This window comes from Tympanuchus pallidicinctus, unplaced genomic scaffold, assembly GCF_026119805.1.
Source record: "Tympanuchus pallidicinctus isolate F22 unplaced genomic scaffold, pur_lepc_1.0 scaffold17, whole genome shotgun sequence".
Classification (NCBI taxonomy): Eukaryota; Metazoa; Chordata; class Aves; order Galliformes; family Phasianidae; genus Tympanuchus; species Tympanuchus pallidicinctus.
Genome location: NW_026294690.1, coordinates 7,754,228 through 7,777,950, shown reverse-complemented (window position 1 = coordinate 7,777,950; position 23,723 = coordinate 7,754,228). Strand labels below are relative to the sequence as shown.

At 34.8% G+C, this 23,723-nt stretch overlaps 1 protein-coding gene across 6 annotated transcripts in view; it reads left to right on the top strand.

The window, feature by feature from the left end:
• ERC2 (ELKS/RAB6-interacting/CAST family member 2) overlaps positions 1-23,723 on the top strand; it is a 424,274-nt gene that overhangs the window by 309,581 nt on the left and 90,970 nt on the right. For 2 of the 6 annotated variants that reach the window (XR_008205673.1, XM_052678738.1), the window contains exon 20: positions 8,498-8,563. The exons of 3 other annotated variants lie outside the window; for them this stretch is intronic. Coding sequence is in view for 2 of the 3 variants with exons in the window: in XM_052678738.1 (XP_052534698.1) it covers positions 8,498-8,524 (27 nt within the window). In the remaining variant the exon portion in view is untranslated. Of the gene's footprint in view, positions 1-1,053; positions 1,313-8,497; positions 8,564-23,723 lie in introns of those variants that run through there. One more of the 6 variants, XM_052678737.1, reaches the window with a different exon arrangement.

The window sequence follows — 23,723 nt, the reverse complement described above, 5'->3', positions numbered from 1 at the left end:
ACAACACAATTTTAGAAGGAGAATAAACAGAAAACAAAGCAGATTATTTCAGCTCACTCAAATAACCATGGCTATTTGAAAACTGAAATTTTCAGATTTCATTAGCCTGTGAATAGGACGCTCAATCTCAGCAGAACTGTAATGTCTGGAAACCTGAAGTACCTAGTCTGGGGATTTTTCTGCTACATTAAAAATTTGCCTTTCAGTTGTTCAGGAAAGTAGGAAAAAAAATAATATATATATATATATTTTATATATTTTATAGATATTTTATTGCATTAAACATCATGTGATATGGGTGTTTAATTCACTAAATTGGAATTATTGGCTCCATCTCTGACCCCAGATTTTGTTTAACATTCTGTATGTTTCTTTATCCTGTATGCTTACATGTTGTATTTGGGCAGGTGTGAGCTTGTTCTTGTCTGTTCACTAAATGTACGTGAACTTGTTCTGCTGGTACCTCAGGCTGCAAGGAAGCACGCAATTGCATTAACACAGTGCTGAGCCTGCACTAAGCTCATTAGAGTCACATGGATTTATTTAATTTAGGAATTCGGGCAGGGCAAGGTTTTCTTGTCGGTACATACAGAATAAACAATCCTAGGCATATCCACTGTAAATAACTGGCATTGTGCTGAATTAATTACTGCTTTGAGATCTAAGGAGTGCAGTGCAAATTAGTCACATAAATACTTTCATATTTTAAAGTATCCTCTAATTTTTCATCTTTGCTATGCATACTGTCCCTCTGGAACACAGAACTTGTGATCATGTCATGGGTTGTTCAGACTTGTTGAATTAAATACAATAAAATCCTATTTATATAGTGGTCACCATTAAATACTCAATTTTCCTATTAAATTGTATGCAGTTATAACAGCTATATTGCTTTTATAAACATGCTACTAAATGGCAAATGCTTCTCTTCTAATGAGGATGTAATTTCTGCCTAGCATTTTCCAGAAGCCAGTAAGTCTTATCATATGCTTATTTCAGTAGATGCAGACAATTTTTCCTGCTTCTGATGTCTATCTAACTATTTCTATCTAGTCCAACCTAAAAGGAAAACTAGAGTGGTCTTCCACAGAAACTTCCAGCCCAGATTTTGAGGATAAGGAGAATGCTTGCATACCTGCATTTCTTTATAGATCACACAGTATCTGTGATGGAACAAAACAACAAGGCTTGAAATGTGAGAATCCACTCTGAGCTGGAATTTCTCTTGTAAGGTTTCTCTAGTTCTAGATTTTGGTATACTACCATCTTGCAGTTATAAACGTGCTTAAATTTTCTCATTTTATTTAATTAATAATCAATATCAATATGTAATATTTATTAGTGTTTTTGTTATTCCTACCTGTTGCTGACCACACCTACTTCTTAATTTTAATTATACTGTAACCAGATGACTTTTCATATGCCTTTTAATTATATTTAATTTGTAATTTGACTACAGAGCCTGATAAACCGAAGCTGTATTGAAAGTAACAAGTAGAGCATAGGTTTTGCTGTCTATGATACCTCAAGGAGATGGATTTTGTATATTGAAAAGTTATACCTCTCCTTTGCTTACAGAAATGAATTTATTTTATGTTTTGAGGTTTAATGAATGTGATATAAATGTATACATACTGCTCGGTGTGTATATTTATATATATCTATATTTATATGTTAACTTTGCAGTCTTTTCCACATATGGAAGAATTTTTTGAGATCATGTTTAGCTGTAGAAACCTCTCCCCCTCACTTCCCCTCAATGTGTGTGTTAGAATATACAACACTTATATAGAGGTTTACATTTATCTTATATTCCTTACTAGAAAAATTAGCTGCCACCATCATAGTCTAAAATAGGTCTTTAGACCAGCTGAGAGAGCCAAAAATGCATTTCTGGGAGACAGTAACTTGATAACAGAAGTTGCATATCTGGCACTGGTTACTTAAGTGAGATAACATGTCACAGGCTTTCACTACAAAGGGGACCATAAATTTTTGCATTGCAAATCTGATTTCACGGGCCACTTCTTGTAAGAAGCATTGGGTTTCTCCTTCATCTAGTGATAAAGCTTTAAAATGCATGAGTATCTGGTAAAACATCTTATTCATGTTAATGCTAGTCTGAGTGTTGTAAAGAAACAACCTTTTCCCTACCCTCATTGCCAGTATTTGTGTTTGATTATACCCTGATTATATACAAATAAAATAAATGGTGACATGAGTTTTATGGCAAATTTCATAACTGCAAGATGTACAGTTTATTGGGATCCCTTCTTATATGATTTGAAAATAAACCTGTAACATAAATCCATATTACTGAAGCAATTTTAAAGATTCAGTTATCTATTTGAATATAGAAATGAAACATGAAATAAAGAGCTTCTGAAACTTTACACATTCTCTTACGTGAATCCACTGTTAGCCTTTCTTCTTTCCAGTTTCAGGCTTAGTGCATCAAATCTTCATGCACAAAACTCTTCTGTAGTCAATTGTTCCGTGTATGGGGAGTCCATGAGAGGAGTCTTTAGTGATGTTTGCTCCTGTATATTCCCTACAAATTGAGTATCACATGAAAGTCTCTCTAAGCTCTAAAAGATTCTGATTTTAGAATAAGTTCTTGAATGGAATGAAATATCATTACTTATCAGGTAGATTTCTATGTTTCAAATGGAAATTAGTATTTGCAAATGTAATTGTTTGCTGTAAGTAACACAGTTTCACATCCAGAGCCAGTAGTTACATGTTTAATGACCCATTAACAGTCACAGATAATAAAGAGAAAAGGGTAAATCAGTCATCAGAAAGTTAGTTCAAGAGATGAGTGGGTTATCAAGGGATTTATTTAACCCAAGTTAAGACATTAATTCGTAGCATGCCGGCACATGAAAGGATAATGTGATGAGCCTTGTCAGAAGGGTCTTCTATGTGCGGGAAGAGAGCCAGCAAAGCTTAGCTCATCAGATTTTTAATGTTGTCTGTGTTGCAAAAGGTTCTGTCTAAAAGAAGATCAGGATTTATGATTTTTTTTTTAAAAATTTATTTACAGAATTGGTTTCTCGAAATATTTGCATGCTGTAAATGTGAGGGGATGTGTGCAATACTTCAGTTTCACAGAAGTATTTTCTGTTTGTTTTTTGAATCAAATCCACTGTCTTATTCAGGTAACCAAATTTTAAACAACAGCAGGCCTCACAGTAATACAGTTTTCCAGTCTTTGAATGCATCTATGTTAGAGTTTTAGTTATGATCAAGACTTCATACTTGAAGGAAATCTCCTGATCTCCACTTACTGCACTGTGGTTTGTATCCAGAAATTGTGTTGGAGTGGACGCACTGAATTCCTTTTTGATGAAGTATAGCTGAAAGATGCATTCCAGGATGTCACCCAGTACAACTCAGTGCTAATGGGAATTCATTTTTGGAGATGGAGCCAAATTAAGCCAGATTACCTCCACAAGATATGTATATTATACAGATACCATTTTTCAGTAGCAGTTATACTGCTCTGTAAATCTGTTGCTACTTCAACACAGAGATTATAATTAATTTGCATTCATGAGTAATAAAGTATATGCTATATGCAGAGCAGATAGGAATAGGCATATAATTTCTGGCATCTGATATATTTAAATTTGTTAGACATAGTTGAACATGTAGATGATAATTAAAATTATCCTTTGTTTCTAACCCAATGAATAATGTAAGTCATTTTATCTGAAGGCCGCTGTCTCAAATTTTCTGCTCAATCTAATGAACCTTAAAGAACTGAAGGCTGAGAAATATGCTTTCAAAACTTATATTAAGATATACTTTAATATTAAAGCAGAATATCAAAACAGAAGAAATCTTTAAAAAAGCTTTTGACATCTTTGTGTAGTGTTTTCTAAGCACTGTTCATCTTGCTATACTGAAGGCAGTTGAATTTTTGACATTAGGTTTTGTGGTAATTGGAGAACAGTAAGCCTTATTTAGTGACAACAGATATTTCCTTTTAAGATACTGAGAAACTATGAAAGGAGAAGAGACTAGCATAATGATGATCAGTGAATTAATAATCTATGAATAGTCAGTTTGCAAAGGCTTTCATACCACTGTACTCCACATAAATATATGAGACTTGGGTGTCAGTTCTAAAAATATAAGGCAATTGATAACTTAATTATTTTTAATTCATTATAATTTTGTAATAGTTAATCATGTATACTAGTTTATCAATTCAAAGAGTATTTCTTGATTTTTTTCACCTTCTTGCATGTTTCTAAATCAGATGTTGCTTTGCAGTTTCTGTCACTGGGTTGCTATTCTTGACCCTATAAACCAATGAAAGATCCAAGTTTAAAAAGCAGTTAATGTACACAAACATTAATCAAAAAATGCTTGATTATAGTTTATTGTTTGAAAGAGCCATAGATTAATGATTCTGTAGGATACACACTGATATGAAAGACTAAGCATTCTCCTGGAAGCCTCTGATCCAATATTAATAAATGATAAGGCATAAACGCAGCTTTTATTTTGCTTCATTTTATGCAAGGAGTGAAAAAATAGTAATGAACATCATTTGTCTCAGAACATCAGTGGAGACCAAACTTCAGCTTCTTTTTAGAGCAGTTTGCTTATAAAAACAGTACTACTTATGTGCCTTTTTTCCAGAACATTTGGGTAGTTGTGCAGAAAAATCTCTACAGTGTTAGCTCTAAAATAATTTACACCATTAAATATTCCCAAAATGTCACAGGCAGAATAATGACAAGAATAGTTGAGAGTCTTATGTCTTTTATCCCATTCACTGCAAGGAGATAGTCCAGGCTTGAAAACAACTTGACTGCCTAACAGGAAATCAATGAGTTTGTTAAATAGCCCATGCAGATCTTATATTTGTACATTCTGTTTTCTATTACATTAAAAATTGACAGCACATACTATAAAATTATCTCCCTTTTTTTAAATGAAAATGAAAGCTGACATTCTCTTACAGCTACAGGAATTTTATTTTTTTACTGAACTCTGTAATCAAGCATCCAGTATTTTTAGGTTAGCATTACCTGGCACAAATACATGACATAATTATCTGAACAGTAATAGAGCATGTAATAGGCTTTCTTAATTGAAATAATAAGTTGCTGACCTCTACTTAGGTTAGTGGAAGTCTTAAATGCTATTTTTTTTCTGTAAGTAATTAGTGCGTGAAATCAAAAATGAGTTATGAACAGATTTTCAATGGTAGGCATTAAGTCAGAGCATTCTATAAGTAAAAAAAAATTAAGACATGACAGTATGTTGAAGCTCTTTTTGGGCTGCTGTTAATGTTCAGAATTTAAAATCCAGTGAGCATTTTGTTCTGGGATTTTTTTATTTTTATTTATTCTTTTTTTCAGTTGTCCATCTAACCAGCTCAGTGTAGATAATAATTCTTTTTTATGAATTTATGAATCAGTAAAATGTATAGAATGAAGAATCAATAAAATGAATCAATAGAATCAATAAAATGTATAGAATAAGATCAGGGCACAGAAATTCTCATTAAAACAGATTTGTATAAGAAAGATGGGAAGAAAATTTTGTTAACTGTATATGTTAAAGATTAAGTGGATCCTGATCATAATTTGGATCTGACCACTCAATAATTTCTTCATTAAATCTGTAATTTTTGGGAAATTATTTTGATTACTGTTAGACACACCTTCTATAACATGTCTTAATATAAAAGTTTCCAGTCATACAGAGTTGATGTGCTACTTAAAAATATGTACCATATATCCAGTCTATGTCCTGTACATATCTATCTAGTTTTGTTTGTCTATTTGTTTTTCTTCTCTGCTAAAGAACTTTCTTTTCTGTATGTGTTACTTAATAGTGATCTTTTAATATTTTCTGAATGACCAGATAGGTTGAGTCTCTTGGCTCTCACTGCCAAGCTTAGTTTTGACTAATTCTGTAGCTGTTTCCTGATCTGGTTAGTCTTTCGAATATTCACAAGACTTATGACACAAACACCAGATGTGCAATTCTAATAATGGTCTCATGCTGCTGCACAGAGATGTAGAACATTTTTTATTTATCTGTATTTGTCCTTGTTCCACATTGTAGTGAAGGTTTATTTTTACCATAAGGCCTTTTAAATATCATTGATTTCAGGTACAGTTTTCTGTCTTCTGAGTTTGCTCTATATTTTTTTCAAATGATAACACTGTGCAGAGGATTTCAGTCCTATGTGAATGCAGCTGATAACATTTACTCAGCTAATCCCAAATAACTTCATGTTTTGAAGCAGCCTTTCTCAGCCATTTCTACCACACTGTGGGACTACAGAATTTGTTTGGGATGAGAATAGGTATCTGCAGGTCCCCTTCATTCTTCAGTAGTATTCTTCTATATGAAGCTAATTTTGCTGACAATGCCTTGGGAGATATAATTGAACACTTTACAGAAATCTCAACATATTTTTTCAAAGCCTGTACCTTATCAAAAAGACTCTGTGTAATTAAATGAGATAGAAAGTTATTTTGACAGACCAGTACTCAGTACAAGAATGTTGACTGACATTAGCTATGCTCCAGCTTTTAATTTATTGCTTATTGTATATCAGGATCAGCGTCAAACAGTATAGTCTGTTATTTCATGTAATGCTCTTTAAAAGTATTTGACAATACTTGATTTTTCATCTTATTTAGAAGTACCAAAAAGAAAATTCACGCGGATAATTGAAGTAAAAATGAATATCTGCTTATTGAAAGAACTGTAATGCACTAAAAAGCCTAACAGCTGAACATAGATAGGAGTCATTTGGAAACGTAATGAGTTGCCCATTTTGTTGATTTCAGCTGTTTTTAAAAGTATCACCACAGATTAACCTAATGTGTTCTGTTAGTGAAATAGGATCAAACCACTCAAAGGAAAAGAAACCCTTCAGTCTTTCTTCAACCTTTACTCTGGGAAAGCCCTTGTGAACTTCAAAGTCAATTCAATTAACATTACTGGGTCTGAAAAGCAGTAACTCCTGCAGAATTCTGGGGGAAAGACTTCTATTTTCACTGAGGCGAATCCAGCTAATTGGATGTTTTGCAGAATCCGTCCCCTTTTTTTCCCAAAAAGAATTAGGAATATTCAGGGCTTACTGCATCTTTGCTTTGTGTTGTAGTTGTGCAGACCGTAGAACCAAGACTTGTTCCAAGTTAACAGTAAAAAAATTTACCTACATTTCTTCTGTGTTAAATGATAGCTAAGTTTATAGTGGACTGTCAGATTTCTTTACTTAATTCAGCAATATGCAAGACATCTATCTTAACATCTGGTTTTTAATAACAGTTGACATCTGGGAGCTCTTTTTTTATTCCAAGAATGGACTAGGAATGGTAGTGATACTGGCACTGTATATTTTCAAGCTAAAATTCCTGTCTGCTTCAATCATAATTAATTACCATTCATTTTATTTAATTTTTAGATTTAATTAAATGCCAGCAATATGCTACATCAGCTAACTTTCAAAGTTTTAAAACTACAGAATACCTTTTTTTTTTTTTTTTTTTTTTAACAAGGAGTTAATTTTAAGGATATCTAAAATGATAATGATAAGATTTTTTTTTTATTTTGAAATGCTGAGTTAAACACGACACATGGTGCACCTCTGTTCTAGGAGCTTGGTATCACATCAGCATTTGGCACACTGTAACTACATCAAGATATATGCACTGACGTCTGTGTGTGCATCATTGTAAAATATGTACTCTTCAGTAAACACATCTAGGGAAGGATGTTTTACTCTCTTGGTTTAGTTCATGTTTTTCGTTTCCTTTTTAACTTCAACTTTATAATGAATGTAAAATATTTATTTCTCCCTTGAGTATATCTACAGTAAAAATAGTCCCCTTATTTAAAAACAATACATAAAGTTGCTATGATTTTTTGTACTTGTCATTTATGTGAACTAACATAAAAACTGTGAATGAATGAGTGATGTTAATGATGAAAAAATGGAATAAAGGATAAAAACTGTCTGTAAACAATGTGCAGTGTTTAAGATTTGCTTAAAAGATAGATTTAATTAACAGCATATTAGACTTCACTAACAACAGATTTTTCTAATTCTGTAGCAGTTTCTGTTTCTTTCAACCAAACAAAATGTAAGACAATTTGATTATAGTAATTACTTCTTTATTTACTTACAAGGTTTAATCTGTTTCTGCTGTCATTGTTGGTTTGAATTGCGTGCAGTTAAAAAATAGATAATCTTTTAATATTTAATCTCATAATCTACATCCTACACACTGTCTTAACTGGGTGGGAAAAATGTTTAAGTCATTGTTTTTGGTTGCTATAGATGCAAATTCTTGTTTATTAACACAGATTTGTTCATTTGCTTTCACTGGCTTACGTTAAAAAAAAAATGTTTTAACAGGCAAGAACAGTATCTTTTATGTGCACTAAAGTAACTAACCTTTTCTTCTTTCATTCCAATGCTAACATCTCTGTGCATCTTCTAATGTCTGGCACACAGGATGATGAGGAGGGTATATGGGCATAGCCGTTCCTATAAACCAAAGTTCCAGTTTTATTTTGAGGGGTGAGAAACTCTTTTCTATCTCTTTCAAGTTGCATTCTACTCTGTATTGTTTTATTTTATACTGCATGGAGCTGTATGTTACTCAACAAGTGTGTTTGTGAGCCTTGTAAAAGTGTTTTCTCCTCTGCAATGAAATGATGAGAAATTACGATGTGCAATGGTCTAATTGTTTAACCTTTTCATACCCTGTTTTGGTTAAAGATGTTGGCAGGTCTGAAACTTTAAGGGAAGTATATTTGTCTCTGCAGCTGACTAAATAATTCCGTGTTTGATAAATGAGAATTTCTTTAAACTGGTATTAATCTGCTGTATCATCTTGAAAATCCCTGTAAGAACACTGCAATATCTTTTCAGAATTAATATGAAAGTTTGCTACTTAAGAAAATTTGCCACAGAATAAGGGTACGATTTTAATGGAATAAAGCGTGTAGTATGTATGGAAAAAAATATTAAGTTAAAATGTTTAGTTGCAATTCCAATGTAAGCAGCAAAGGCTTAATAAGAAAAGTATGACCTTTTTATTAATTATGAACATGCATACATTAACTTGACAGTGATGTTTAAAAGTAAGAAGTTGCAGCTTATTTTGTCTCTTTCAAGTGTGAGTAAATGCTTCATGGTCACTTTGTCTCAGTTATTGATCAGTGCATGTCCACTCTCCTGGTGCTCACCTCTGGGCTGTAAGTAATCTGCTGCAGCTCACAATTGCTGTGGGTCCTTAGCAATGCCAAGGACAGCACAAGAGTACCAGGTGTGGTGCTTCCCTCCTACAAAACAGTCTCTTGACACTTCCACTTACTGGAACAATTCTATGAACAGTGGGACTGTTCATAGGAGCAAAATCTACTCACATTAGTGAAGATTAACGTGCAAGTGACTAACGTGTTATTAAAACTGTCATACTTTACTCTTTATATTGCTTTGGCCTCTGTCACCCCAAGCAGAAGACTGTATGATTTGTTTTGCTTCTACTGATGTTATAAGCCATGCTACAAGCCACTCAAATTACATGACAGGAATAAAATTTCCAAAATCATTTTTGTTCTTATTGGTAACATTTTTGCTTTAAATAAAACTTCTTTATACTTCCTGTTTAGAGCAGTTGCAAGATGATGCAAAGTTAGTGATATCCATAATCATTTGCATTTTGTTTTAAAAAATTAAGCTGCTGAAAATTTTTATCACAGAGAAATCTAAGATTTGGCAACTGTGAAATAAACAAATGGGTGTGATGCCGTTAACAGCTTCAACGTGAAGAAGAAAGAAGGCTTGGTTATCAGAGTATTATTATAAACTTTTTTTTTGTTGGTTTTTTTTTATATACTTTCTGATTTTGTTTTAAACGGCAGTTTCATACAGGTTTTATGCACAGATAGTCTCTGAGCATGGACACACACAGAATCATGGAGTCATGGAATTGTTGGAAGGGTCCCTTAAAAGCCGTCCAGTCCAACCCCTTTACTTTCTTCTTTCTTGAAATTAAGCAGCCATGAAACAAGTCTGGAATTGTTCTTTTTCACATAAGAAATGTGAAAAAGGTTTATGGGTATTCTTAGTGTTGTGTTTTAAGCAATTAGCAAATTCTGTCAACGCAGCTGTGTGATATTTTAATGACAGCTTATGGTGCTTTTTAACAGTAATTTAATTTTCAGCCGTTTGCCATCATCATTCATTTGTTTGGGTGTGGAGAGTAAATCTTTGTTTATTTTTCTGATCAGTACATATTTCCAATTTAAAAACAGACGTTTCTCTCTGACTCTTCTGTTCTGATACCAGCAGAATTTATCCGGTATCTCTGTATACCTGGCTGTTGACAAATACATTCTCTACTGTTTCTTTTCAAGCAGAGGAGACTTGCAGAGGTTGTGCAGCCCACAGCTGATGGGAGGCAGAGCTTCTCCTCTGCCCTGTGCTGATGGGCAGACCTATCCCTGAGCCAGAGCAGCATCCCTAGTGTGGGAGTGGCCGTCACAGGGTGAGAATTCACAACACAGTTCAGAGGGTGGTGACACAATGGAACAGGTTGCCCATGGTGGTTGTAGATGCCCCATCCCTGGAGACATTCAAGGCCAGGCTGGATGTGGCTCTGGGCAGTCTGGTCTGGTGGTTGGTGACCCTGCACATAGCAGGAGGGTTGAAACTAGATGATCATCATGGTTCTTTTCAACCTCTTTTTTTGGGAAAAAAGGAACATTAGATCAGAAACATATACAAAGTTTTGTGAAGTGATTCATTTTTTAAAGAGAGATAATTAGAGAGAGACAAGATCATAATGTATTTTAGTAGTGATTCTAGATGACATCCTCACCTCATATAAATCCTTTTGAGTATGTTCAAATGTTCTGTACAGATGGCTGTATCAGACACTGCCTCATTTTGCTGCATGAATACTCAGATCTGCATTCTGGCCAAAATACCCCTGGAACAAAGCCAGTGCCCTCCCATTGCTCTGCCTCTGAGTGGTGCCAGATAATTAACTTTACACATTTTATATTGTGAAAATATACTCCCAAGGCTTTTCTTAGAATGGTATATTAACAATGGGGAGAGATTTGCATGCAACAGATGCTCTGTGGCTTGACTGTGTCTTCCCTTTCTACTTTTTGTGTACGAGAAGTAATGTTTTAATATGCTTTACCTTTTGGTTAGGCATAGCTTGGTCAGGCAGATGGATTTGGATGATCTTTGATGGTCCTTTCTAACTGAGCTGTTCTATTCAGTCAGGTTTTCTTTTCTTTTCTTCTCTTTTTTTTTTTTTTTTTTTTTTTTCTTTTCTTCACAGTTGGGAGAAGTATCAATAAATGTGATCTATTATTCTCTCAAGGAAAGGTAGAAGAAAAATCTTAATTTGTCCCACATTTGTTAGGGACTTCCTTTGCCAAATTTTGCTTTGATTGTCAAAAAGTAAGAAGAGAGCTTCTGCAGCCTTTAGATATTGTTTTCTATCTATTCTCACAGTAATCCCTGTTAACACTTTAAGATTTAACAAATTAATTTTCAAAACACCATTTTAAAATAAAGTTGTTGTTGTTTTTAATTTAAGATGGAAAAATGAGGCACAGAGAATGGTTTGTGATTGAACAGTCAGGAAATTTTAAGGGATTTTCAGGAAATGAGCCCTATCCTTTTAAGGCACAGCGAATCCTCCTTTCAAGAGCGTTTTTCTGTACCCTAGCTCTTGAAGGCCACTTTTTCTCCTGCTGCAGACAATCTTCCTTTGCCAACACACTGCATTTTCTTCTTTGAGCATCTTAGCTCAGTAAGGGAAATAACATCATGCTGGCTCATGTATGGGAACTGTTGATCATGGCCTGAACCTCTGTTTGACCACCTGAGGCAAGCAATGAGTCAGCCGTGAGAGCACAGATGAAGGCAATTCACGTGTGCTACCAGAAGGGGTGAAGCCTGGCTGTACCTATCCTAGATCCTGTTTAAAGGCTGACATCCACTGGGGAAGGATCTCTTTCTGGAGGTATTCCTTGTGGAGTTTACTGTAAGCCTATGACACCACTGAGCATTTCAATTTATTTTGATTATCTTTCCACCGTGATAATCTTACTAAGCCTAACCTCTGCATACCTATTGATATACACCTATTGATTGTACAGCTTAGTTTAGACATTGACTCTTCTTGCCCTGTAGGTTCATGTGAGGTGTTTTGTTGTTGTTTTTAATGTGGTGGATTGTTTGCTTGCGGCTTTTTCAGTTTCCGGTCAGCGCACTGTAAATATTTGCCATTCATATTTTTGAACACTTGCTACCTTATAATTATACACTCAGACTATATTTTTAAAGCAGGTGTGAGATTCTGTTGTTGATATTTTCAGATAATTATATATTTCTTTTTTTTATTTTTTATTTTTTATTTTTTGATGGAAGTTGGCCTCTTTAGTTACAAATGGAATAGATACATTTTTTTTAAGTTAAGTTGTAAAATGTCATTTTCCCTTCCGGTTACTTTATTTCCATGTTTTGCTACAGAAATAGCAGCCTCAAAAAATTTCTGGGAACGTTTGCAGTTAAGGTGTGGTAGAAGTAACTGTTACTTTCTATCTTTCATTCACCTTTTGTGTTGAAAATTGCCAGAAAATAGCTATAATCTGGCATTTTCCACTTACTAGACAGGCTGTAGGCTGCTAGCTAGTTTATGTGGTGCTCTGAAGTGTTAATCTAATTCTTCTTGAGACTATAATTGTTCTTCATTTTGTTTCAGAGAGCAGGAAATATATAGGTGCATGAAACATTAATTCCATTAACTCCGTGTAATTGGCCAAGGATAAGCTTAGATAAGCCTGTTTCTAAGTGATAAGCCACTTGATTAGAAGTGCTGTGTGAGTCTGCTGTTGCCAAAGCCTGGCTCAGTTCTTTGTCTGCATAAACAGTTGTGAATCCAGGGCAGACCGATGGTCAGGTGTGGAGAATAAATTCTGGCTGGTATTCCCCATACTCTTAAGCCTGAGTAGACTGCTATCCACTAATATTTTTACTATCTGGAATTTTATTTCATTTCAAACTAAGTTTGTTAAATGGTTAAAGGACGTAAAGTGTAATTAAGGTCCCAGAAACTTTCAGAAAAAGGAGCTGCTAAGCAGATTCATTCATGATGTTCAAACATGAGAAAAGCTGCAGTTTAAACGTATAGAGGCCACAGAAATCATGTGAGGGGGCTGTTGTGTGCAGCCCGGTCATGGGAAAAGCTTTGGGCAGATCTTGCATCTTTTTAGACATCAGAAGCAATCAGCTCTGAGACCTAAACCTCCTTTGTTCCACTGCTTGGTACTTGCAGCTTGTAGGAAAGATGAGTGCTGTAAGAGATGGCTTTTCAAATTTTATGTTTTGTCTGTTGCTCTGATGTTCATGTACTGATCAATACTTGATTTAGAACAGAATTTTAGTTTGAGAAGTATTTCTTTTTTAATTTGGGGAAAAAATCAAATGATGGTATCTTCTGTATCTGCTTTGAGCTTTGGCTATATCTGGTTTGGAAGTTTTGAATTTGTGCATTTCCGAGCAACCAAAGAGAATCTTCTGATCTAAGAACTTGAATTTAAAAAATGCCTGAAATATCAAAATGTTTCAAGTTTGAACTTTTTTTTTGTTTCAATACTAGTTTTGTAGTGCTATTAGTGTTCTTTTAGGTACCATGCAGATGGTATCCGTGGAATCAAAAGTAGTACCCCACTTAGGTAAGGACAGTGCAGGCTGGTCCTCTAATTTTGCTTAACAAACAAGTTTAAAACCACAGAAGTTTTTTTTAAACTTCATCAGTACTCAAATACAAGGGAAGAATGACATGAAATGATGGAGCTGTGTGGTGGCAGGATGATAATGTGTGGTAAGAGAGCCTGTTGCTCACCAAGGAACAGACCATAATTAGGGAGATCTCAGTGGCCAGAAATCTGGTAGCACGTGTAGCTGCACTGGCTGAGACTTATTAGAAAAAGGATCCCTTCCCCTCTGCTTACCCCTACAGAAGGAAGCAAAGAAAATCAGAAGGTGATGATAACTCTTAAGTATTAAGCCGATACAGCAGTCTGTTGTGGGTAACTGAATCCACATGACTTTCAGAAAGTAAGATTCATGGCACAGTTGAAGTGTGCAGCTAGAAGGAAAGTGCTTGTTTTTTTGTGTTCCTCTTCCCACCACTGAAGTACGGCAGACCTGAGAAAAACAATTAGGGCTTTTGTCCTTGTGTGTCTGTAACACAAATCAACACAAAAATTGTTATTACGGTATCAGGTTTGTACAGTAACAGAGGCTTTATTCTTGTCAGATGTGAAGTAAGGTTGATGCTTTAAAAGATGTTTAGGAGTGTTTGGACCAGTTTATTGATTGTTATATCCTTAGAACTGAGTTCACTTCACTGAGTTAACCTGAAACAGAAGGTCTGAAGCTAGTGCCTGGTGGCAAACAGAAGGTAATATTTTTGCAATCATAAAGCTTCTGAATGTAAAGCCTGTAATTTTAAACCTTTGCCTTAGTAGGCCTGATGGAGTCAGTCTTAGGAAGACTTCAGTGTCATTGAGTAAAAAGTAAAAAGCCTTCAAAGCCGAAACAGTAAAGAATGGGTGGAAGAGTAAAGCTTCTCAGTTATTGCTCTGGCAAATATTTACTGTTCACTTCTAATTATTGAATGTGTTCTGTATGTGTTTACAGGGAAAATGAGGAGAAGGCTGTTTTAAAACAAATGTGGTGCCTGGCTTTGTCTTTGTGGAGATGTGGCGAACAGCTTTCTCTCACAGTGTCCTTGCTAATAGCAATATAAAGCATAACAGCATTTGGTCACACAGCTATATAAGGACATGTTTAAAGACACTAACAATCAGCCATTGTTCTGCTTTATATTTCCATTATTTTAAGTCAAGATTTTTGTAAATCTTTTGTGTTTTTTAATGTTTGCATATTCTGTGTAGCTTGTTTTGGAAAAAAACACATTGACTTTGAAATGAGTCTCAGTAGCATGCAAAGCAATGGAAAAATAAGGAGCATGACGGTTTGCAGTCTTCATTTTAATTCTTTAATACAAAATGCTAGCTCTATGCTTAATTAGCATAATTAGGATGTTGCTACATTGACTGGAGCCCAAGGGCATTTTGCATTTGTGATTTCTAGACATGATTCTTGTGTTACTGTAACTTGGTTTTTACAAGTTACAGTAACACAAGAACAAAAGAGTAACCTCCAAGGAATGCTAACATTGCCAAATGTAGACAGATTTGTGACTAGTGTTCTTTCTTGTTCAAATATTTTTATTCATAATGTAAGATCCTGAAGGTTTTTATTTTAACTAAAAATGTAAAAGTTTTTTTTTGCCCTGTTTTGTATGTTTTGTTTTTTTTTTTAAGGGTGCCATTACTGCTACTACTATTTTCAGATACTAATTGTCCGCAGTTTAAGACAGGATTTTCATTAAAAGTAAATACCAATTTATTTAGCTGTGCTTATTTGGCTATTTATTATAGCTTATATGCTGGAAATAAGTGACAAATGTGAAACTTCTTTGTTTCATATTAAGTGGACAATTAGTGGAGAAAATCAGCATTTTCTTTTGGGAAAAAAAAGAAAAGCAAAATATCAAATCCAATTTCTTAATTTTGTTACAACTCTGCTTTGGCCAAATACATTACAGAGTTAAGGTCAGAAGTTAAAGCATTGGACATACTGAAATCAGTGGTTCTTGTTATTTATTTCAGTACTGTTAAATTGTCACTCAGATTGTCAGAATAGTTTCTTTCCTTGGATTTCTTCATGGTCTGAGTTGGAAAACATCTGTGGAAATATATACGCATATATATGCATTTTCAAAGAGACTTGCACAAACTAGATGTCTTTTATTTTACTCTGACAGGCATTTATCTTATCTTATCCTTGGTATTTATGAGACACCAAATCACCCTCATACCTAGCTAGAGAACTTTATTTTATAAATTCAAAAGTTTTTTGTCTGTCACTTGTATGTTAGCTGTGTGAGTGAGGCCATTCTGTCTGAACTTTGGCCTCAGCTTCTTCAGTGCAGGTGCAGAAGATGTGCAAACAGACTGAAAATGGAGCTGATGAACACAACTTCAAAGCTTTTCATGTAGTCAGCCTAAAGACAATAATCACAGGACCTGCAATCATCAGTCTTGATCTTTTTTACTCTTCCACAATAAAAATAAATAACGTATTTGGACAATTTTTAACACTGTAGAATGTGAGAAAAGGTAAAAGAAGTGTAAAATATGTGAGGTAAAGGTGAAGCATGTGAAATACCAGCTAAACTTTCCGGAGTTATAGTTTTTTAAACAGGAGTTGGTTATCACTGACTTCATGATGAAAGAGAGAATCGAATAATCTAGACACAGTTTGAAATCTGAAGATGAGCCAACATCTTGAAAAAAGTACTGAAACTTTGCTTCACAGAATTGCATTTTGTTGGATTGTAGTTCTATAAATATTCACGTGAACATGTGAAATTAGTATTCATCTTCAAGTTAGTGAGTTTTGAGCAGTTATTTTTAAATATTACAGTAGGTAAACATGAGACTGTCTGCACAGCATTCCTTCTGGCAGGATGTTTCTGCTGGAAGCAGACTCAAAAGACCTTACAAAAGCTCACATAGTCTAAACTTTTAAAGGTTTAGATTACCTTTACCATATTTAATGCTAAAATACAAGGTAATACCTAACAATTAAAAAATACCGTTTGTCATTGCATGTTTCTTGATTTCCTCAAGGAAAGGCTTTGATAGGTGATGGCTGTTGTCACAGTCATTGAGTCCTACCAGCCACAGAGCCCAAAGCCACTTTTGAGGCACTTCTGTGATTCATGCTTCGTGTCATCCTGATGATGGTTTCTAATGCTGATTTTCAGATCACATACATGCAGTAAATGAAACATCCCTACAGCTTCTACTGGGCATGGTGGCAAGAGCTCAAACAGAGCAGGCAGGTGCACTGAAACATTTGGCTCTTTCAGGAGCTGTGTGCTATTTTCATGGACGTTCTCTTTTTCTGCAAAAAAAAAAAAAAGAGCACTGGTCTATATAGGATTGTCCAGAGGCTTGAATTTGAGCTACTTATAAGTGACTGGACCATGATAATTTATAACTTTTTCTATAGCAGTGTGTAACATGAAAATCTACGGAAAGTATTTATGTAATTTCGGCTAGTTCATTACTTACGTGTATTGAGAATGTTGCTTAAGCAACACTAAGCTACTTATATATTTGAGCTCCAGTAGCAAACATTTATATAAAGGATTTAAAATAGCTAAAGAGTACATTTTAATTCTCATTTTAACACTGTGCTGTAATTATGCATCCATTTTGGCATCGGTGTTCTCATTTCTTCCAAAAATCTACTGCACTAAATGAATGCATTTCAAGGGAGCACTAGGCAAAAAATAACATGTGATGAAATATCTCTGCATATCTCAATTGGCAGAACCTCACTGCTTCAATTTGCTTCATTTTTGTTTGCTTTATAGACTGTTCACTGGTGAAGATGTTTACATGTCTGTTTTCCAGAAGAGAAGTGACATTTTCATTGCTTCTCGTCTGGAGTCTTTCAGTTTGGCTGGCTGGCCGGATCATGTGCTCTTTTTCAGCCTGACTTTGAATTCTATCAAATAGAGCCAGCTAGCTAAACAGTTCATGTTGCATTTATTATTGTTATTATTAAAATCTGATCCTTTTGAGTAAAATGAGCAAGCTACTCCTTGAGCAGCTTTATTGGAATTTTTGAAGGAGTAGTAGCCTTGGAACAGCAGCTGGAATCTCTTTATCAGCACATTCAGATATAGCTGAGAATCTCCGTACACAGCTTCAGGCCATGGACAGAATTTGGGGAGAGCACTTCACAACCAGCTGTGTCTGTTGATGACATTATTAGAACCCCACCCCTGTGTATTTATTAGACTTTTTTTTTTCTGCTAGAGATTGTTATTCTCCCAGATCCATCAACAGAAGAAATCATGCTCATCAATCCCCTTTCAACTTCAAGCAAACTCAAGTTAGCTTAAATAACGACAAAAGGATGTAAGCCTCTTTGTCATTGTCTGTGGTGGATTAGATTGTACTTTGACACTGTTCTTTCTGTTGGAAGCTGTGCGTTAACATCCAGTTGACTGTTAGTGAAGAGCAGCTAGTGATGGTAACAGAATGAAGTTTAAAAACTTTATCTGGAAGAACACAGTGTCCATAAAGTAAAATAAAAAGACCCTTACTTGAGATTATTTTATCTTTAAAGGTTCTTGCAAAAACTTAGGTAATCAAGTGATTAAAATGATTTAAGTCAAGCCTATGCAATTCTCTTGCTTAACTAATGAGAACCTCCTTGTGCGTTTAGCAGATCTATTTTTACCAGATGCAAGCAAAGAGATCAGTAATGTATATTTTGCATTTTATATAAGAACTATAATTGTAAATCTCTGTTAAATTTTAGAAATTTTTTTTTCCTCAAAGGATTTTGGATCAATTTTGCAGTAAGAGAAAGCTCGGATGAGTCAGCTAAAAATCTGATAAATTTTGCCACACATGGTTCTAGAACCTTAAAACGCATTACGTGATAAATCCCAAACTCAACTGAAAGCTTTGCTCTGTATGGCAGACCTAAAGTTCTATCTGTGTCTGTGAATGACTACTGATGACCCTAATGTGTCTGAAGAGTAAATCTTTATTTGTTAGAGCAATCAAAGAAGCACAGTGTACTCACATTCTTTGTGTAGCATTTTGTCTGCTGACCTGGCTCCTACATGTGAGCTTTATATCAGAGTTCATTTTAGTTCTGAGAATACGGATTGGGTCAAATGTAAATACTGAGGCAAGTTTTTAATGATTTGTGTATTACCTTACCTAGATGACTTTGATTATGGCAGCTAGAGGCGTTAGGTCTTATTTAAATTAGTTTTGTACCACTATAGGAACTTGTATAAGTAATAAAAGATTCCAATGTTCTAATTGTATTCAAGCCTTTTCGCTAGTAACTATGCTGAGATCACCCTCACTTTTTTTAAAAAATTTATTAACATAATTGGGTGTTCTCTCCTAGTTGCAATAATTGTGAGGAGGGAAAAAGAAGTGAAGGACATATGTTAAAAAATTCTTTCATAAAACGTTTTTATAATAACTCCTGAACCAGTGTTGGACTTGGCTCCAATATCATGCTTTAAAAGAATTTTTTCCTGACCTTCTAATTTTTTATTTTCTGCCCAACTCTATGCTGATTTAAGTACTTTGATTGACATCTGTAGTTAGATTCAATGGAAATCCATACTATTTCACTTATTCTCTCAGAGGCTGGCAAAATTGTTGAGAAATTCATACAGACTTAGTAGCACTCCTTTGGGAATTATTTGCCTACTGGACAATTGTTTTAAAGGATAGAAAACTGCTTGAAGTCAATTTGCTGTTTTCCCCTAGATCTCTTTATCAATGTAGTTTTAACTTCCATCTCTTGTGTGATTGTTGTCATTTACCTTCTAGATCTTTTCCTTCAATAGTAAATTGACTTTATTTCTAAAATTGGTGGCAGAAAAATAATGTTTTTCTGGTGGGTAGTTAGTAGATGGGGGAAAATATTTAGAACGTGGATTGCCATTAATTTGAAGAAAAAATGATAAATGATCAAAAAAATCTGTTGATAGTAATAGATTTAGAATGGAAAGTTTCTTTTTTTGGTTGTCCACCCACAGCTGATTGCAAGAGAGAGGGGAGCTTGTTCTGATAGTTCTTTTTTTTCAGTTACATTTCCTTTCACTCACAAACTTTTAAACTAGGATGCATGGATACTACTACAAACATTGCAGTGTCTCAGAGCAATTTCTCTTCTGGTTCTGTAGAAGAGAGAAAGTACTAAAACTGCATGTGAGTGTTCCTCAGATACAGTCCTATTGCTTGGGGAAAGCTTTGGAAAGGTTTATCTAAAAATACTCCTTCAGTATAAGAGTCAGAAAACAAAAATCCCCTTTTTTTTGTTTTTGAAAGCAATGTAGCTTCAAAGAATGTATTTTAAGATCAACTGAGTGAGAACCCTGCCTCTGTTACAGGAAAAAAATATACACTCTACAAAAAAAAAAGAAGCACAAGCTCTCTATCCATAGTCAACTGCTGTTAGCACCAAGACAAAATGAGCAGTTACCTTTACTTTTACCAACAAACTCTATTTTCTTTTGAGGATTGACAGGTTTAAATGTACTGATTCTCTCCTTAACTCTGTCTGTCAAACCTTGATTTGATCTTGAAGTGTTCAAAAGCTGCATGTGTTGCAGGATTTCAGCAAACTTGATCTTACAGGTTTAACTTAAATATTGTTTCCATTTTGATGTCTGTTGTATGGATGTACCACAAAGAGTGTTTGGTTTTAGCCCCGATGCCTTGGGTGGTGGTATGCAGTAAGTAACAGAATACTGGGAATAAAGAAAAATCCTGAAATGAATCCCTCCAGCTATGGGCCAGTTGAGAGCTAGAGAGACAGGATGTAAAGTAAAACCAGTATGTCCCCCTTTGATCAAAGGATAGATTCCCCACCACGGCCCAGCAGGTGATCAACACGTAAGCACTTTCTCCTCTAAATGAGCACATTGGACAAAAGTAAGCTCAGTGCCCACAGAGCATATTTCAGTTAATAAACTTAGCTTAGAATTATTTTAATTGCTGTCTTTGCGCACTCAGATTGGTGAAGTTACATGGTCTAACACTATTCGTTTCCCAATTGTCAAAGAATATGAAATTCTCAATTGCTGAGCATTTGACAAAACTGGATTTTTATTTTCAGAAAGCAAGCTGGTTCCACAAATAAGTCAGTGCTTATTTTTCAGTTGTGTATGCTTTCAATACTTGGATCAAGTTGCTAATAGCCATCTGTGCTACAAATCGTGAGTATAGCGAAATCCTGAGTATCATGGAATGGACGTGCATAGCTTTTTACATAGAATCCATTCAGAAGCAGCTATTTGACCAGTCTGTGTGAGGTAGAGGGGGTTTTAGCTCAAAAGTAATGGCAGTGGCCTTATCATCTTGTTTCTTCAAGTACAATACTGCTTTAAGAAATCTTTTGCTTTCTCATAGCTTCATCTTGTATTTTATTTATTAAATGCCAAGTTGTATGCTTGTTGAAGAGGAAGCATATCAAGCCACTGCTGTCCCAAAGAAATTAGTGTGTGGTAGTGTACCAACATCATTAAATTTTCCCATGTCCTCTGTGAGAACATTTCAAAGAACTTCAGAAATTGAGAGACTGGCAGCCGTGCTGTTCTCATGTTCATGATCACTGATTGCTTTCCAGTTTAAATCAGAATATAATGACAAAACTACCTCATATTAGTATGATCATACAAATGAGAATGTTTTTAATGAGTAGCCTCTCTTGAGACTTGTGATGGTTAAGAAATATTAAGAAAACATTCAAAAATGATTTTATCATAAACATTTCTCTATGAAAGATAAGCTATCCATGTCTCATCAATCAAGATCAGCAAGATACTGCCATTCAGAACAATCATTTTTGCAAAATGGAGAACAGTACGTAAACTGAAAGTATTTATAATGTGAGATTAAACGCATAGATTTGACACGTGCATTTTTTTGCTAGGATCCTCATAAAAATAATTATTACTGCTCAAGAATTGTACATACTTTTTAATATCATATTTAGATTTTGAAATGCATGAAAATACACTGCAAGATTCTAGAGCAACGAGAAATAAAAATAAATTGTACCTGAAGAGATGACAGTGAAGATTCTAGAAATCAAATGGGCATGTGGCATCATGTGGGCCAGAAAATATAACCTCAATATCTTTCAGAGCTTTAGAGGATATTATCCTTGTAGCTGTCTTTTACATTACCACACTGTAATGGCTATAAATTGTGTGCTTTGTTACTGCTATTAGAATGTGATTTGCAGCAAGCTCCATTTTAAGAAAAATGTTGTTTATCAACCAGTTACTTTCCTAATATGAAAAAGCAGTATTTGGAATATAAAACCTCCAATCCTGCAGGGAAAGTGTTTGACACATTAATATAATATAATGAGATGAAATGACAGTGTTTTAAAATGTTATTTGATTATATTTTTATACATTATACATATTAGTTTTTCCCACAACTAATGGGTAGAGTAGTTCCAGTAGTGGGGTTTTAAAATGACAGATGAATAAAGGCTTTGTAGCAGGGAGAAAACAGGTACCGAGATGCAGAGTGATTTATCCTCTGAATTTTGAGCCTTTCCTAACAGTAGGAAAGCTGTTTGTTGTTTTGTTTTGTTTTGTTTTGTTTTGTTTTGTTTTTCCTCACTGGTTATTTGTGTTGTTTTATGATATTAGCTAAAGACTTCAGCTTTCATGACGTGCTGCTCAAAGTCCTGTCATGATATAGGTGAACAAAGCACCATCGAATACCTTGACTTAAGAACCCTCCTGCCAATCACTTGGTGCCTAAGAAGATAGGCACTATCCGTAATGTCCTCGGGGTAAATTCTTGTTTGCGTTTCCTTTACAAAAAGCCTGCAGTTGTTATTACACCTGCTGGTGTTCAGTGTCACTGACCTCTCACCTAATGTACAATCAGGTGCTCTTTTTTAACAGGCAATCTGGCATTCAGCCCACTTAAATTAGGTTCATTTGTCATGTTCTCCTATCTTCCAGCAAGTAAACTGGGGAAAAAAAGGTCAGAGTAGGGATTTTTCAAATGTAAATGTTTCCTTGAAGCTGCTGTTGAAACTTAGATGTGTCATTCAAAATGCAAGTTACTGCTTGCTCTCTCTCTTAAAAAACAGACCCTCTTTACAAGTACTGTTCCGAATGTCTTTGCAGCAGTTTTGCATGAAATTATTGCATGCACATTTTTTATTGCAAAATATTGTTGCAAGCAAGAAATAAATCACTGGGCTATATTAAAGCATATTTTGCCCAGATGGTGCTTTGAAATAGAGGATTAAAATGGAAAAAATTAGTTTTGAACCACTTACAGGAAGTGGGATCATGCAAAAGGCTGGTTTCACTTCCCAGTATCTTGTTGTTATTGGGGCTTTTCTGTGTGGGATGTGTTCAACTATATCATGTAACATATATCACAGTATGGTATTAAGCATACGTTTTGAAATCATTTCTTCTTCCTTTAGTCGCATGGGCCAACATGTAAGTTAAATGGTGAGCTGTAGATTCTGCTAGCAGGTGATGTTACCTCTTAAAACTTAATGGTTCATGAAGATTTATGTGGACTCGGTCAAATAATAAATGTTACGTTTTCTGTGGTATTACTGTAATTTGTGTAAAGCAATAACCTTGTGTAGAGAATGTGCTGTCTTCTGCTGCATTGTGTCCACCGTTAGTAATAAGGAAGGCAGAAAGTTTGTGTTGGTGATGTGTCAGTGACAAGGAAGAGATTGGTTTTCTGAGCTAGAAGATTGATGAAAAGAGAGTTCTCAAAACCTTGTGATTGCTGTATGTGATTGAGAGAGACTGGCTCATTGACTATGTGAATGAGCTCTCATATGGGTGAAATCAGAAAGGAGCTGAAAAACCTCATTAGTTTTAGCATTGTGATGGGGCATAGTTTGTTTTGGCAAGGTGAGATGATGGAGTGAAAAGGTGAGTGACTAAACATGTTATTTGGGTTAAGTCCAATGAAAGCGGTAGGTAAATTGTTTACCAGTTAAAACTAGCTTTAGAGCTAGAATT